The sequence below is a fragment of the Gymnoscopelus microlampas genome (genome assembly GCF_963454915.1).
Source record: "Gymnoscopelus microlampas genome assembly, chromosome: 20".
Taxonomy (NCBI): Eukaryota; Metazoa; Chordata; class Actinopteri; order Myctophiformes; family Myctophidae; genus Gymnoscopelus; species Gymnoscopelus microlampas.
In genome coordinates, this window is record NC_139957.1 from 45,010,179 (window position 1) to 45,025,503 (window position 15,325).

At 47.2% G+C, this 15,325-nt stretch overlaps 5 protein-coding genes across 5 annotated transcripts in view; 4 read left to right on the forward strand and 1 right to left on the reverse strand.

The window, feature by feature from the left end:
- The window catches only part of LOC311036847 (CD209 antigen-like protein D), a 580,951-nt gene that overhangs the window by 395,328 nt on the left and 170,298 nt on the right, over positions 1-15,325 (forward strand). The gene's annotated exons all lie outside the window — the stretch shown is intronic.
- LOC311036911 (SOSS complex subunit B2-like) lies at positions 1,512-2,144 on the forward strand (the record flags this gene model as incomplete). Its single annotated transcript, XM_084045921.1, has 1 exon — positions 1,512-2,144. The coding sequence occupies one exon, from the start codon at positions 1,512-1,514 to the stop codon at positions 2,142-2,144; it is 633 nt and encodes a 210-aa protein (XP_083902047.1).
- LOC311036912 (IST1 homolog) lies at positions 3,869-4,891 on the forward strand (the record flags this gene model as incomplete). The annotated part of the gene is made up of 1 exon (XM_084045922.1): positions 3,869-4,891. One exon carries the CDS (start codon positions 3,869-3,871, stop codon positions 4,889-4,891), a length of 1,023 nt encoding a protein of 340 aa, XP_083902048.1.
- On the reverse strand, positions 7,168-11,671 carry LOC311036914 (NADH dehydrogenase [ubiquinone] 1 beta subcomplex subunit 8, mitochondrial-like; the record flags this gene model as incomplete). Its single annotated transcript, XM_084045924.1, has 2 exons — positions 7,168-7,771; positions 11,394-11,671. 2 exons carry the CDS (start codon positions 11,669-11,671, stop codon positions 7,168-7,170), a joined length of 882 nt encoding a protein of 293 aa, XP_083902050.1.
- LOC311036332 (dihydrolipoyllysine-residue succinyltransferase component of 2-oxoglutarate dehydrogenase complex, mitochondrial-like) lies at positions 12,170-13,519 on the forward strand (the record flags this gene model as incomplete). Its single annotated transcript, XM_084044963.1, has 1 exon — positions 12,170-13,519. The coding sequence occupies one exon, from the start codon at positions 12,170-12,172 to the stop codon at positions 13,517-13,519; it is 1,350 nt and encodes a 449-aa protein (XP_083901089.1).

Sequence of the window (15,325 nt, forward strand, 5' to 3'; positions counted from 1 at the left end):
GGGTACCTATCTTAGTGATTCCCAAGCTTTTTTTTCATTTCCACCACAGACCCTCTTTGATGGCATATCGTGTTAATTTAACTCAGAGTGTACAAATGGAACCAAATCCATGTATACACTCTCAAGAGTTACACACCCGCTAGGGTCCATTCGGACCCCAAGGGGTCCCTGGACCACTTGATGGACAGACGGGTACAACAGGTATTACACACATCGGTGGAGTGTGCATTTCCAAATGTCTGTCCGTCCGTCCGTCCTTCGCTAACCTTGCAAACCAAACCCGTCAGGATGTCTTGTGCACACTGCCTGTAAGCTAACTCAGTATTCCACATTAATGTTCTAATAGTTTTTGGATTTTATAATGGAAGCCAATGTCAATATATGTAATCTAATCATGAATCAAAACTCTTTGTGTGTGTGTGTGTGTGTGTGTGTGTGTGTGTGTGTGTGTGTGTGTGTGTGTGTGTGTGTGTGTGTGTGTGTGTGTGTGTGTGTGTGTGTGTGTGTGTGTGCGCGCTTGTCAGTGTGCGTATCTGGCCTCCGCGCACCACAAACGGTCCAGCTTCAAACTCGGCACGTGGGCAGTGGGAGTGTGGTGCCCGGTGGGAAGTCGGTTGGGCTGGCGCTTGTCCTGAACCGCCGATCCCATATATAGGTATATCTGGAGATCCGGTTGTCCAGAAACCGCCATACGACCAATATGTCTGTATACTGATGAAATCAAGGATCTCCATATATGGGCATAACAGGGACAAGGACTGACAGATAGAGATGTCCATTTATGGGCGTAAAAGACAGACAGACATGTACAACAGGTAGTTCCCCTGTAACGTCTAATTTGGCTTACAAAAAACATATCTGTTAGGCTAGCTACTATAATTTGATTCCATGTGTACACACTCCGAGTTAAAGCAGCGCTGAGGATGTCACTGTGTAGATCGGGGTCCCTGAGGTAACAATCATTGCCAGACCCAGGGGGTCGGCCCACATGAGGCTTTGTCGGTCGGTCGGTCGGTCGGTCGGTGTGTCCCTCTTTTCCTCTGCACACACGTCATGCGAAGTCCGGCCATTCAGATTTCAACCACTATGGGTCTGGCAGTACCAGGTCTCCTGGTTCCCTTGTTTTAAATGGGGGTTGGTTCATGGTCTAATCACTTGATATGCATTAGACTCTAATGCATATCAAGTGTACCAAAAAGCCAAAGGAGACTGAAGGTCTTGCCTGGCCCTCTGGCTGCACTTAGACTGCCGAGGATGAATACCGACATCTGACATAGAACCCCTTATTTGACCATAGGTGACGTCATAGTGGATGATGAAAGCATTGAGGACAGCTCATATTAAAGGAAGACCACACATTGAGGGGCGGTATCCTGAGAGATACTTATTGATTCCATAAAACCTTATTGGTTAGTTCCAATTCATTAGTCAAGTAGTTTAAATAGCATAATCAACCTCCACCTTTGAGAAATCAACACTCACAAGACTTAAACCCCATAAACCAGGCCCCTATGGCCTCTATGGTGCTAATCAAGGACGTGAAGCCTGGACAGAAGAAGCTGAACATCGTCTTCATTGTGCTGGATATCGAGCGAGAGTCCAAGACCAAGGATGGCAACACGGTGCGCTCCTTCAAGGTGGCCGACAAGAGCGGCAGCATCGCCATCTCGGTGTGGGACGAGATGGGCACTCTCATCCAGCCGGGGGACATTGTGCGGCTGGACAGGGGCTACACCCAGGCATACCGGGGATGTCTCACCCTGTACTCGGGAAAAGAGGGGGAGCTGCATAAGATCGGGGAGTTCTGCATGGTGTTCTCTGAGGTGCCGAACTTCAGCGAGCCGAACCCAGAGCTTTTGGAGAAGGATAATCAGCTGCATCAGAACAAGTCCGGTAAGCAGGATCGGAACCAGAGAGGGGGAGGAAACCACCATCCACCTCATCAGAATAATTCAGGCACTAACAACGCCCCGCCAGGTACCTTGCAATCATTCGCCAACAACCCGCCTCGCGATTCCACCTTTGGGGGTGTTGGGCGACCGGGCGGTCGCAACGCAGCACCGCCGGTGAATGCTACTGGACCCCCTGGCGCAACCAGCGTTACCATTAACACTAATAGAGACCCACGGCGTGCTAAGAGATAACATTAGGAGGACACGAGACGGGTACCTATCTCAGTGATTCCCAAGCTTTTTTTTCATTTCCACCACAGACCCTCTTTGATGGCATGTTGTGTTAATTTAACTCAGAGTTTACAAATGGAACCAAATCCATGTATACACTCTCAAGAGTTACACACCCGCTAGGGTTCCATTTGGACCCCAAGGGGTCCCTGGACCACTTGATGGACAGAGGGGTACAACAGGTATTACATACATCGGTGGAGTGTGCATTTCCAAATGTCTGTCTGTCCGTCCGTCCTTCGCTAACCTTTGCAAACCAAACCTATCCACGTCAGATGTCTTGTGCACACTGCCTGTAAGCTAACTCAGTATTCAACATATATGTTCTAATACTTTTTGAAATATTTAATCATTTTAATTTTTATAATGGAAGTCAATGTCAATATATGTAATCTAATCATGAATCAAATCTATGTGTGTTGATGTGTGTGTGTGTGCGCGTGCGCGCGCGCGCTTGTCAGTGTGAGGGGGCGGCCATAGCTGAGTGGTGAGTGAGCCCGCCTAGGGAGCCAGAGGCCCTGGTACTCCAGGTTCGATTCCAGGCCAGGCCAGCATATGTGTCGATGAAATGAGATTTGTCCCTGAGCAAGACTCTTAACCCCTAATTGCTCACAGGTTCTCATTGGAAACAAGACCGCAAGGACTTTCATGAACGACCTGTTAAAAGTAATTACCCTTATCCTTATCTGGCCTTCGTGCACCTCTAAAACGTTCCAGCCGTTCGGTTGGGCTGGCGCTTGTCCTGAACCGCCAATCCCATATATAGGCATATCTGGAGATCCGGTTGTCCAGAAACCGCCATACGACCAATATGTCGGTATACTGATGAAATCAAGGATCTCCATATATGGCCATAACGGGGACAAGGACTGACAGATAGAGATGTTTATATGGGCGTAAAAGACATACAGACATGTACAACAGGTAGTTCCCCTGTAAGGTCTAATTTGGCTTACAACAAACATAACTGTTAGGCTACTACTATAATTTCAGTATCGACTAGCAAGCGCGAAGCACAGTCATGCCCAATCGCCCTCGCAGGTCCATTTGATTCCATTTGTACACACTCCGAGTTAAAGCAACGCTGAGGATGTCACGGTGTAGATCGGGGTCCCAGAGGTAACAATCATTTTAAATGGGGGTTCATGGTCTAATCACTTGATATGCATTAGACTCTAATAATGCATATCAAGTGTACCAAAAAGCCAAAGGAGACTGAGGGTCTTGCCTGGCCCTCTGGCTGCACTTAGACTGCCGAAGATGAACACCGTCTGACATAGAACTCCTTATTTGACCATAGGTGACCTCATAGTGGATGATGAAAGCATTGAGGACAGCTCAGATTAAAGGAAGACCACACAGTGAGGGGCGGTATCCTGAGAGATACTTAATGATTCCATAAAACCTTATGTAGAGCGATCAAGCCTTCACTATCCCTCCCCGCCTAAAAGAGCAAGCATATTAGAGGCCAATCCAGAGACAAACCACTAACACATGTCCTGCTGGCAGTCACATGATAACCGTTCCTACGGGTAGAAGACATCATTGGTTAGTTCCAATTCATTAGTCAAGTAGTTTAAATAGCATAATCAACCTCCAACTTTGAGAAATCAACACTCACACCCTCTTTCCTAACGGCCTCTACTGGCCTCTTAATCCACACAGGCAAAACGTATTTGAGCATCATGGGAGGTGACTTCCGGGCAGAGAGACTCCGGGTCAACCTGCGACTGGTCATCAACCGACTCAAACTCCTGGAGAAGAAGAAGACGGAGCTCGCTCAGAAGGCCAGAAAAGACATCGCGGATTACCTGACGTCGGGGAAGGACGAGCGCGCACGGATTCGCGTCGAGCACATCATCCGAGAGGACTACCTGGTGGAGGCCATGGAGATCCTTGAGCTGTTCTGCGACCTGCTGCTGGCGCGCTTCGGCCTCGTCCAGTCCATGAAGGAGCTGGACCCGGGCCTGCAGGAGGCCGTGTCCACCCTCATCTGGGCCGCCCCCCGCCTGCAGTCGGAGGTGTCGGAGCTCAAGATCGTGTCCGACCAGCTGTGCGCCAAATACGGCAGGGAGTTCGGCCGCCTGTGCCGGACGAACCAGCTCGGCGCCGTCAACGACAGGCTGATGCACAAGCTGAGCGTGGAGGCCCCCCCCAGGGTCCTGGTGGAGAACTACCTGGTCGAGATCGGCAAGAACTACAACGTGCCATACAAGCCGGACGAATCAGACCTCGGCACGCTGCCTCAGGTTTGTACCTGTGAGGTGAAGGACCTCATCGACGTGGGCACTACTGACAAGAGGGGAGGAGGAGGAGGTGGAGGTTTCACCACTCATGCTGCCATGCTGATGCCGATGCCAACAGCATTCAACTACCCTGCTCCCAGAGGAGCAGCAGAGGCTGTTGGGACCTTCGACAACATGAACAACTTCCAGCACCCTGCGCGAGGAGGAGGAGGAGGTGGCCTGCCCTCTCAGTTGCCCAGCTGTCCCCCTACACACGAGTCCGCGATGGGGACCACCGGCCCCTCGGCTCAGATCTATGACGTTGACGGTCTGCCCGAGCTGCCCTCCGTTCCAGACACGCTCCCCGCGGGCATGTCCTCCTTTGGCAGCACGGACAGCGTCAGCACCAACTCCTCCTCCGATGACATCGACTTTGACGACTTGACGCGGCGGTTCGAAGCGCTAAAGAATAACACGTATTGATTGATTCTCAATCAATACGTTTTTTTTTGTTATGTAAATGATACACCACTGATATTCATTAGGCAAACGGACGCCCATTTGATGCAATTCTTTTTTAAATCTCCGGGACCCCAATCTGCGGTGTCAATTTAAATCCGACAGTGTACAAAGGGAACCAAAGGGTACAGTTACAGACCCAGGAGGTGTCCATATTGGTTCCTAACGGTCAGTCATTTGAAGCAGTGGTTCTCAACCTTTTCAGGCTGTGACCCCCTCCCCCAACATAATCATATTTGAACTGGTGGGGACCCCCTCACCCTAACAAGCACTTAGAATTGTAAAAGTTGAGGCATTACATTTAGTTTGACTCGGTTCCATAGATATATATTGTGAAAATAGCAGATCTACAAGCTCACAATCGGCTATTGTCAAAAATGTTGCCTCTTATATTATTTGACAATTTGGCCAATGTTTGACCAGTTTTTACAGTATAGTTTGTTGATTGTCCCGTTATCTCCTTCTTAGTAAAGACAAACACGAGAAACGAGAGTTGTGCTTGGTTCACTCAACTGTGTAGTATGTTTTACAGGCTATGATTTCTAACGACAATCAAATGAACCAAGTCAAACATGCCTTTTTGGATGTATATTGGTTTATCCCTGCTTTCATCTTGTTCCCATTTGACTCGGTCAGAGATGGTTTTTGCCCCTGTCTGTCTGTTTGTCTGTCTGTCTGTCTGTATGTGAGTCCCGGAGTGTACGTGCCTTGCAAACCTCGTAGCCAGCGCAGCCAAAAGGCAATAGGCATGTTTTCAATAGGCTTCATGATGGCACTATACCCGCCCGCTTCACGTTTTGGCCTATGACCTTGAACCATAGGTTTTACAATATTCTTTTTTTTTCCTGGATTCTTTGGACCAGGCCGCAACTTCCTATATAAGCCACGCCTATTTCCGCCTATCTAGATTGTCTTAGGTGTTTTTCTACTACTGCATACTTAGTCCAAAACCCAAACAAATCGCTTGTCTCTGGAGTCATGAGATAAACATGCATTATACAGTCTTGACATATACCAGTGGTTCTCAAAGTGGGGTCCCGGGACTCTCAAGGTTCCTTGAGGGGGTTCTGAATTGACCCTTACAAGTCTGTAACTCTGACAGTATACAATTGGAACCAAATGGACCCATTATATACACTGTCAGAGTTAAGGTGGGTCCTTGAAATTAAAACAATTGAGAACCACTGTTCTATTACCGATTGGCTATAGTTGCCTTCCAAAGTTTGCAGGAGAAAAATAATGCAAACCATGAATGCATTGTCCAATCGACCCAACTTACATTTTTCCCATATTGAAGAGCCTTTGTCCTTGTATACATTGTCTATTCAAAAATAACAGAACTACAAGCTCACAGCACGCTGCAAGCTTGTACATCTGCTATTTTTGAAGATTATTGAAATATATTGAAAATGTTATTAACAAAAATCCTCTCAGCTGGGGGTCCCTGGCACACAAAAACAAGATTATAATTAACTATATCATTTAACTATAATAATCCTTGCAGTCCTGGGGCTTGGTTACAACGGGTACTCTGACAATGGGTATAACATAGGTACCTAGTTATTTTAATTGTGGTGAAAACTGGGACAATTTAAAAGTCATTGTTGAAAATCTGATTTTTTGCCAGACCCAAGGGGTCGGGCTTACATATGAGGCTTTGTATCTGTTTTCTCCATACATGGGCATGGTCACTTTGTCCCCCGGCCCCAGCCAAAAAAAGTCTGTCCCCCTTTCGTCATATAGGGACATAGAAGGGACACACGTCATGCAAAGCCCGGTCATTCAGATTTCAACCACTAGGGGTCTGGCAGTACCAGGTCTCCTGGTTCCCTTGTTTTTAGCGGTGCTAGCCGCTCTATACCTTTAGGATTAGAGCGGATATTAGCCCTCTATACCTGGCTTTTGCGTCAACGTTCTGATTGGTCAGGCTCGCCAAGGTTCTGATTGGTCAGGTCCGTCAACGTTCTGATTGGTCAGGCCCGCCAAGGTTCTGATTGGTCAGGCCCGTCGAGGTTCTGATTGGTCAGGCCCGTCAAGGTTCTGATTGGTCAGAAACACATATCTATGACAAAATGTATCAAAGGCGCCGCTACCTTCACACAGGTGTGATTTTTGTTGTATTTAACAGATATTTGTCACGACTCAGGGGAAACCCAGCTTGAAACTGGGACAACCGGGATGTCCGGTCACCGTATTCCTAGTGAAACTGCACAGCTTTTTTCCCCTTCCAACAAACATGATTATATTTCATAATGTCTGACTTCCTCACCAGGCTGTTTGTCGGGCTCTCCTCCTCTCTCCAGATACAGGTCGTTGTACGGGTACTGCTTGGGCGCCACGGCCTGGTACGCCGGGAACCTCTCCCCCAGGTAGAACATGAGCGCCATGAAGCCCACGAAGCCCAGCAGATATCTGCACATGGTGTGCCACGGGACGGGGCTGGGGGACGTGTCCACGCGGTTCCTGGTGTACATGTCGAAGTCCCAGTGCATGGGCTCCCCCCAGTTCCTCCGCAGGTCCGGGTGGTCCCAGGCGTACCAGGGGTCTCGCTCGTGCTGCGATCGGTCCGGGAGCTTCGGGTAGTCGCCGTAGCCCTCGCCGTTGTCGGGATGAGGTCGGTAGTCCTCGGCGGTCATGTTGTACTTCTTGGCCGCGGCGGCTCTCTCCTCGGGGGTGTTGGGGTACGGCCCGGGAAGCATGTCCTTGGAACGGCCGGAGGAGGAGAAGGAGGAGGCTGCTCGGCTGCCCGACACGAGGGCTGGAATTTCAGGTCCTCTCCTCCCTCTGGTCAGTGCCTGAACCCATCGCTGGAACCCGGCTGCACCAGCCGCCATGTTTACTGACCTTTTATGGAGGTTTTATATCGTAATATTCTTCTGCGCCGTAATTTCACTCTTCGCGTGGTTCAAACCGCTAGATAAGCCGCGCAATATGTGTTGTCAGCGGGGTACCACAGTATGTATGTCATGACCTCACAGCTATGACATCATATCGATGACACACCAGCTTGACAGGATCTCGGGGATGTCCATGTATGGGCAAGTGTTTCGACCAAGTGCGGGGAGAGCTCGAGGACCTCCATATATTATGGGCATAATATTGCCCAATATATTGTTAATTGTATCGTATCATGAAATTGTCTCGATTATTCGATATAAATATATTGGTTTCCTGCGTCTTGCTTGCCTTGTTCATGCTAGCATGTCAGGTTCAGACTGGCTGCATTCTCACTCACTTTATAATTAGTGTTGGTTTATTTCAGAGGATGCATTTAATTTCAGTGGATGCATTATTTTTTATGATCAAATCTCAATGATGACGTTAAAGTCTAGTTCTACCAAATGTTGCTCTCCGTCATTTAAGTCATCTGGAGTGATGGTAACATGTAGCAGGTGGGGGATTCATTCATTTTCATGATCCATCCATACTTTGCCAGAATCATGCTCATCACTAGAGGATATTATGATTCCTGTAATTAAGAGCCGTTCTTTATCATTCTTTCATCGTGTCTCATTAATTCCCTGGCTATATTAACCCATTAAGACCGGGAACGCATCTGTGTGTCATTTTTTGATTTCTTAGGCTATTCAAAAATAGCAGATATACAAGCTCATAGCGTGGCACTCTACAAGTTGTTTTGGAAAAATCTTGAAAAATTGGGAAAATCTTTGAATATATGTATATCAGTTTTTCTCAAACTTTTTTCATGTCAAGGACCCCCAAAATGATATGTATTTAGCCACGGACCCCGATCTGAAAATATGTTGTTCCAGGGACCCCCAGAAGCAAAGATTTGAGTAAAATAATGTATTTTTATTTATATATATATATATATATATATATATATATATATATATATATATATATATATATATATATACCACACATTTTCACGATTTTTCTCAAAAAAGTAGCAGATCTACAAGCTCATAGCGCGGCACTTGGTGCTGCGCTGTGAGCTTGTATATCTGCTATTTTTTGCCAGACCCAAAGGGTCGGCCTACATGAGGCTTTGTCCCTCTTTCGTCCATACATGGGCATGTCCCATTTTCCCTCAGGCCTCAGCCATAAAAGTCTGTCCCCCTTTCGTCCATACATGGGCATAGAAGGGACCTCTGAAAAGGGACACAGGCTGACACGTCATTTGAAGTCCGGCTTAGCCGTGAAGTAGTGCTCTGATCTTGTAAAGTACTTATTCTGGGTCTGGCAGAACCAGGTCTCCTGGTCTTGTTTGAATAGCCAAAGAAATCTTAAAATGACCACGGATGCGTTCCCTTACTGGTCTCAATGGGTTAATGTCCTGGTGCCATACAGGTATCACACAGTGCAGGCTTATTGCCTGCTAATCCTCCTCAACCTGCTGCAAAACAACAGCTGCACCCACTAATTATTCATGAATGGCTGCTACAGCACATCATCTAGAGGTTGGCACATGATGGATGGTTCAGGCAGGGTGAGAATGACTCAGTCTGGTGGTCCCCCCTAGGGGTCCCGGACACCCCGTTGAAGACCCAATGCTAAAAACCCAGTGGTGGGAAAAAGTACTCAAATTCTTTACTTAAGTAAAAGTACCAATTAATACTGTCTGCAATATAGAATACTTTACTAGATTAAAAGTACAAAAGTGTTGGCGTCAACATGTACTCAAAGTACCATTTTTGAGCAGATCTACAAGCTCAAAAAATGAGCTTTAGATCTGCTATTTTCAAATAGCCTATGTAAAATAGGGCTAAAGTGGTTAAAGGTTCCATGACATTCATTTTCACTTTTTTTATTGTCTCCACCAGGCCGAAAGGCATGGCGAGAGAGTATGTTTTACCCCCTGTCCGTCCGTCCGTCCGTGTGTCATGCTGTCTTGTCTGTACAGCTAATCTCCGGCACCGTTGGCTTGCTTGCAGCGAAACTGTGCACACACACTCCCTGGATGACAGAGCAGAACGTCTGCCCCAAATTTTTCACATGGGCCTTTTATAGCGCCACCAGGAGGCCGATTTGTGTAAAACACATTTTTGGACAATACTCCTACAGATTTTGGCCAAAACTCCTGCAAATCGGTACACAGTATCTCTATAGTCATTAAAAGAAACGGCTCATTTCAGATTTTTCATATTCCATCCTGATTGGCAAAAATTGGCTTCCAAAGTTTGCAGGAGTACTCTGTTTCGAACACAATGCCTCAAATCATGAACACAGCATGCAATTTCTGTGAAATTCTGCACACACATTCCCATTAGGCAGAGGAAGAAATGCCATTTGAAAATGTTCAAATCAGCCTAATGGTGGCGCTATAACAGGCCAATTCGTGTTTTTACCTATAACTGTCCCGATCTGTGTAAAACTTTGTATGCACACTCTCTAGAGGCCAAGGAAAAACCTTTGCCCTGCATTTTTCACATTTGCCTTTTATAGTGCCACCAGGAGGCCGTCTTATGTAAAACATATTTTTTTATATTAAGCCTTCAGATTTGATCCAAATTGGTACACATGATCTCTATAGTCAGGTGATCAAGACTGATCTGTTAGATTTTTCATATTCCATCTTGATTGGCTAAAAATGGCTTCCAAAGTTTGTAGGAGTGCTCCGTTTTTGAACAAAATGCCTCAAAACATGAACACAGCATGCAATTTCCATGACATTTTGCACGCACATTCCCATTAGGCCGAGGAAGAAATGCCACTTGAAAATGTTCAAATCAGCCTCATGGTGGCGCTATAACAGGCCCATTTGTGTTTTTACCGATAACTGCACCGATCTGTGTAAAACTCTGTAAGCGCACACCCTAGAGGTCAAGGAAAAAACTTTGCCCTGCATTTTTCACATCTGCCTTTTATAGCGCCACCAGGAGGCCGACTTATGTGAAACATATTTCTTTATATTACTCCTTCCGATTTTATCCGAATTTCATGATCTCTATAGTCATATGATCAAGCCGGATCTGTTTCATTTATCATATTCCATCCTGATTGCCTAAGATTCACATCTAAAGTTTGCAGTAGTGGCTTGTTTTCAACAAAATGCCGCAAGTCATGAACGCAGCGTCCGATTGCGGTCAAACTTTGCACGCACATTCACACTGTTGAGGACAAAATGCCACCCTTTTAACATTGGCCTGTTATAGCGCCACCAGCAGGTTAATTTAGCAAAATACATCTTTTGAACAAAATGCATCAAATCATGAATGCAGTGTTTTATTGCCATGCAAGACCTAAAAAGAAATGGCACCCTTTTCACATTGGCCTATTATAGCGCCACCAGGAGGCCACAATAACCTACCTGACCTGGCGGAGACCTGTGCTCCGAGGAACACTTTTTCTAGTTTCATTTCAAATCTTTTTTTTTTTTATTAAAAATGTCCTTAAATTGCCACTTTAATGTCATCTGGGGACCCCCCAAATATCATGTAGGGACACCCCTGGGGTCCCGACCCACAGGTTGATTCCTTTATGTAATCTGTTTAATCGCCACATATTCTCCTTCCTCAGAACCTTCCTCAGAACCTTCCAGTACGTCCGGTCGTCTTGCTCCAATTTCTGCCGTTTCTTAGGAGAACCCAGGTCCACTTGGAAAAGCCACTCGGGGTAATCCCCGGGGGGCTTCAACTCAGGGTCTTCTTCCTGCTTAAAGATGTTTACTCCCACAGCGTACGACGCAAGCCTCCCGGGGTCTGTGCACACCTCTGGGCCTCTCCGCTCTCCTTTGGCCATCATGCCTGAGCCCTTTTTATCTTTGGACGCGACTTTCATCGCATATCCACATGCTGGAAACCCGCGTAAAATGTTTTTCACGTGAAACCCCGTCGTTACGTTGGTCGTGAGGCATTTCGTTTGCATGGCTGTCTGAAATAAACGGCTAAACCCTGACATATTCAGTTATAGAGTTAGAAGTAAATAGACTAAGCACAAGCTCTGTATGCTATGTACGACCATCATAAATTATAAAAAAATAGATCATATTCACCTTTATTAACACTAGCACAGTACCCGTTGTCATGGATACTAATGTTATATGACGTCAGAGTATCTGGAGGACAGTCATGACATCAGCACTATGACGTCATATTGATTTTACATACCAACTTGAGAAAGATCAGGGATCTCCATATATGGGCGAGTGCTTCAACCAATCAGCTTGGGGAGATTGCCCATATATAGGCATAAAAGAGAGATACATACACACACACATTATTTGTCTCAGTATACTTTGGAGTTGGTCGCTGCCACGCCCCGACAGCAACGGCAGTCATGTTATCACGCTCTCTATGTCTTTATCGTACACTCGCTCCCTCTCTATCAGTGGTGCGGCAGGGAAATTACCAGTTGACTCGACGGAGTGCATCAGGTCTCTCTACCTTCAACTGGGTGGTTTACAGGAATGCAAAGTTGTGTCCACCCCTCTCATTGGCTAACAGGTTACGTCCGCCCCTGTCTTCGGCTAATGTCTTCCCCACCAGATGCTTCAAAACATCAGCTGTTCACCGGAGTGAAGTAATCGTCGTCAAAGCCCCAGCATTTCCGGAGTCTATCAGAGAGGGCGATGTAAGGTGGGAGAAATCTGTGGGTGATTCATTGGCTGAAGATGAAGTGGTGTGTGAAATTGAGACCGAAAAGGCCACGATGCAAGTACCCTCACCTGCGGATGGCGTCCTTGAAGACCTCTTTGTGGCCGATGGAGCGACGGTAGAGGCAGGAATGCCCCTCTTCAAACTCCGGAAAGGAGCAGCGGGAGCAGCCAAGCGTGCCCCTTCCCCAGCTGCTGAAGCCCCAGGCCCTCCTTCCCCACCTACTCCTAGCCCCGCTGCCATGCCAGCAGGAGCTGCCCAACAAGCCAAACCTGTTCCTGCTATCGAGCCCATTACTGCTGCATCACCTACTTCACCAGCAGGAGCCAGAACAGAGAGCAGGGTGAAGATGAGCCGCATGAGGCTGAGAATCGCCCAGAGGCTGAAGGAGGCTCAGAACACCTGTGCCATGCTGACAACCTTCAACGAGATCAACATGAGCAACGTTCAGGAAATGAGGAGTGTCCACAAGGACGCCTTCCTGAAGAAACACGGCGTCAAGCTGGGCTTCGTGTCGGCGTTTGTGAAGGCTGCGGCACACGCCCTGACCGACCAGCCGGTCGTCAACGCCGTTATTGACGATGCGACCAAAGATATCGTGTACAGGGATTATGTAGACATTAGCGTGGCCGTGGCGACTCCAAAGGGTCTTGTCGTACCTGTGATCCGCAATGTGGAGACCATGAACTTTGTCGACATCGAGAAGACCCTTAATGATCTGGGAGAAAGAGCTCGCCAAAACCAGCTGGCCATCGAGGACATGGACGGCGGCACGTTCACCGTCAGCAACGGCGGAGTTTTCGGGTCCTTGTTGGGGACGCCCATCATCAACCCGCCGCAGTCTGCCATCCTGGGCATGCACGGCATCTTCGACAGGCCCGTGGCCGTCAACGGCAAGGTCGAAGTCCGTCCCATGATGTACGTGGCGTTGACCTACGACCACCGACTCGTCGATGGCAGAGAAGCGGTTACTTTCCTTCGCAAGATCAAAGCCGTGGTAGAAGACCCGCGCGTGCTGCTTCTGGACATGTGACGTCCCTGTCACTGAAACTGTTCTGTTCAAACAGTGACAAAAATAAATAAATACATACTCTACCAGACAAACAGAAACACAACAGCCAAATGCTCAATTTCCCCCCAAACATTCACACAGAGCGGTACAGACTCTCTTTCATGCCAACTGCCATCAGACTTCTGTATAATGTGTCTGGTGGGTAGATTATTTATCTATTTTGTCAAATGATGCTGCTGTAACACCTCAATTTCCCTTCAGGGATCTTTAAAAGGACCTACATTTTATCATTTGATACCATATTTGTGTCCATGCTGTAAAAATCCTCAGCGTTAAATTACTCTTGAGACTGAACAAATGCTCCATCTGAACACCATCAAGATTGACAGACGTGTAAGGTCTTACCCACATGAACCACCACCAACGTTTAGCAGAGGAATAGGCTCTGTGCATACATACTTGTAGTCCCTGATTTTCAAAAGGTGTGGCATACCCGTTTCCCTGCTCCAGTTCAGTTTCCCATAGCTTTGTTTGATTGGCTCGACAGCAGATTTGAACCAGAAAAACACATGAAAAACACACGCTACAAAAAGCATACTTGGAGGTCAGTCTGTGACGTCTGTATTATGACATCATATTGATAACGCACCAACTTGGGAGAGTTCAGTGAACTCCTATGTGGGCAAGTGAAACACTTGCCCAGTCTGATCTCCAAATATGGTATAATACATGTTTCAACCAATCGTTTTGGTGAGACTTAAGGGCTCTTCATATATGGGCATAACAGGGAAACGCGCACGCATGCTTGCCCTCGATGTATATATAAATTATTGCATTGCGCTGAAAGAGCTTGTTTTGCAAATACAACACGCCTTGCTACAAATTGAATTATGTAAACACAGAAACGTTGATGCAGAACATTCCACACCGATATGCCATATCCATATTTGGGTTACGCCATTATTAGACCCCATCTTGTTAACTAACTACTGTCCCCTGCTTGTAAACCTTGATGGTTATAACGACAGTTTCAACAGACCTTTTCGCTCGGCTATGTCAGGTGGATCTTCAGAAACAGACCTGTATGGCGTCTTAGGATCCAGCCCGTCTGACTCCCTACAGCAACTAAAACACAACTATCAGCAAATGGCCTTACTGTACCATCCAGACCGTCTGAGTGCTGCTGCGGGTTCTTCAGAAGCAAAGTCTGGCCTGGGGACGTTTCTAGAAGCACATGCAGCCTGGCAGGTCCTCAGGGACCACTGCGCCAGGGCAAAATATGACCTCCTGAGGAGAGCCGAGGAGCTGCGACAACACGGACCAGTGGATTCTACCGTCTCTGTGGAGGACATGGTCTGGGACGAAGAGGACTCGGTCTACCAACACACCTGTCGCTGTGGAGGGGACTTCACAGTCACCGGAGAAGATCTAGAACTAGTGGAGCCAAAGAGACCCCTCGAGGAAGAGGAGGTGACGACGAAGGAAGAGAGGGAGGACGGGGAGAGACTGCAGGAGGAAAGAGGAGAGGAAGGAGTGAGAAAACAGAGAAATGAGGAGGACGAGGTGGAGTATGGAGGTGTAGTGGTCTCTTGTGACACCTGTTCACTCAGTATCTTTGTCACACGGTCAAGGTGACAATATAGGGTCATGCCTCAAAACCTCGGATTTGTAACCTTTTTAAATTCCAAGGACCCCCAGTTTGATTTACATTAGGCCACTGGTTCTCGATGTTTGGTCTGAGGACCATCAGGGCTCCAAGCTGACCCCTATGTGCCTTTAACTCTGAGAATGTCGCTTTGGTTCAATATGTGCGCTCTCAGAGTTTCA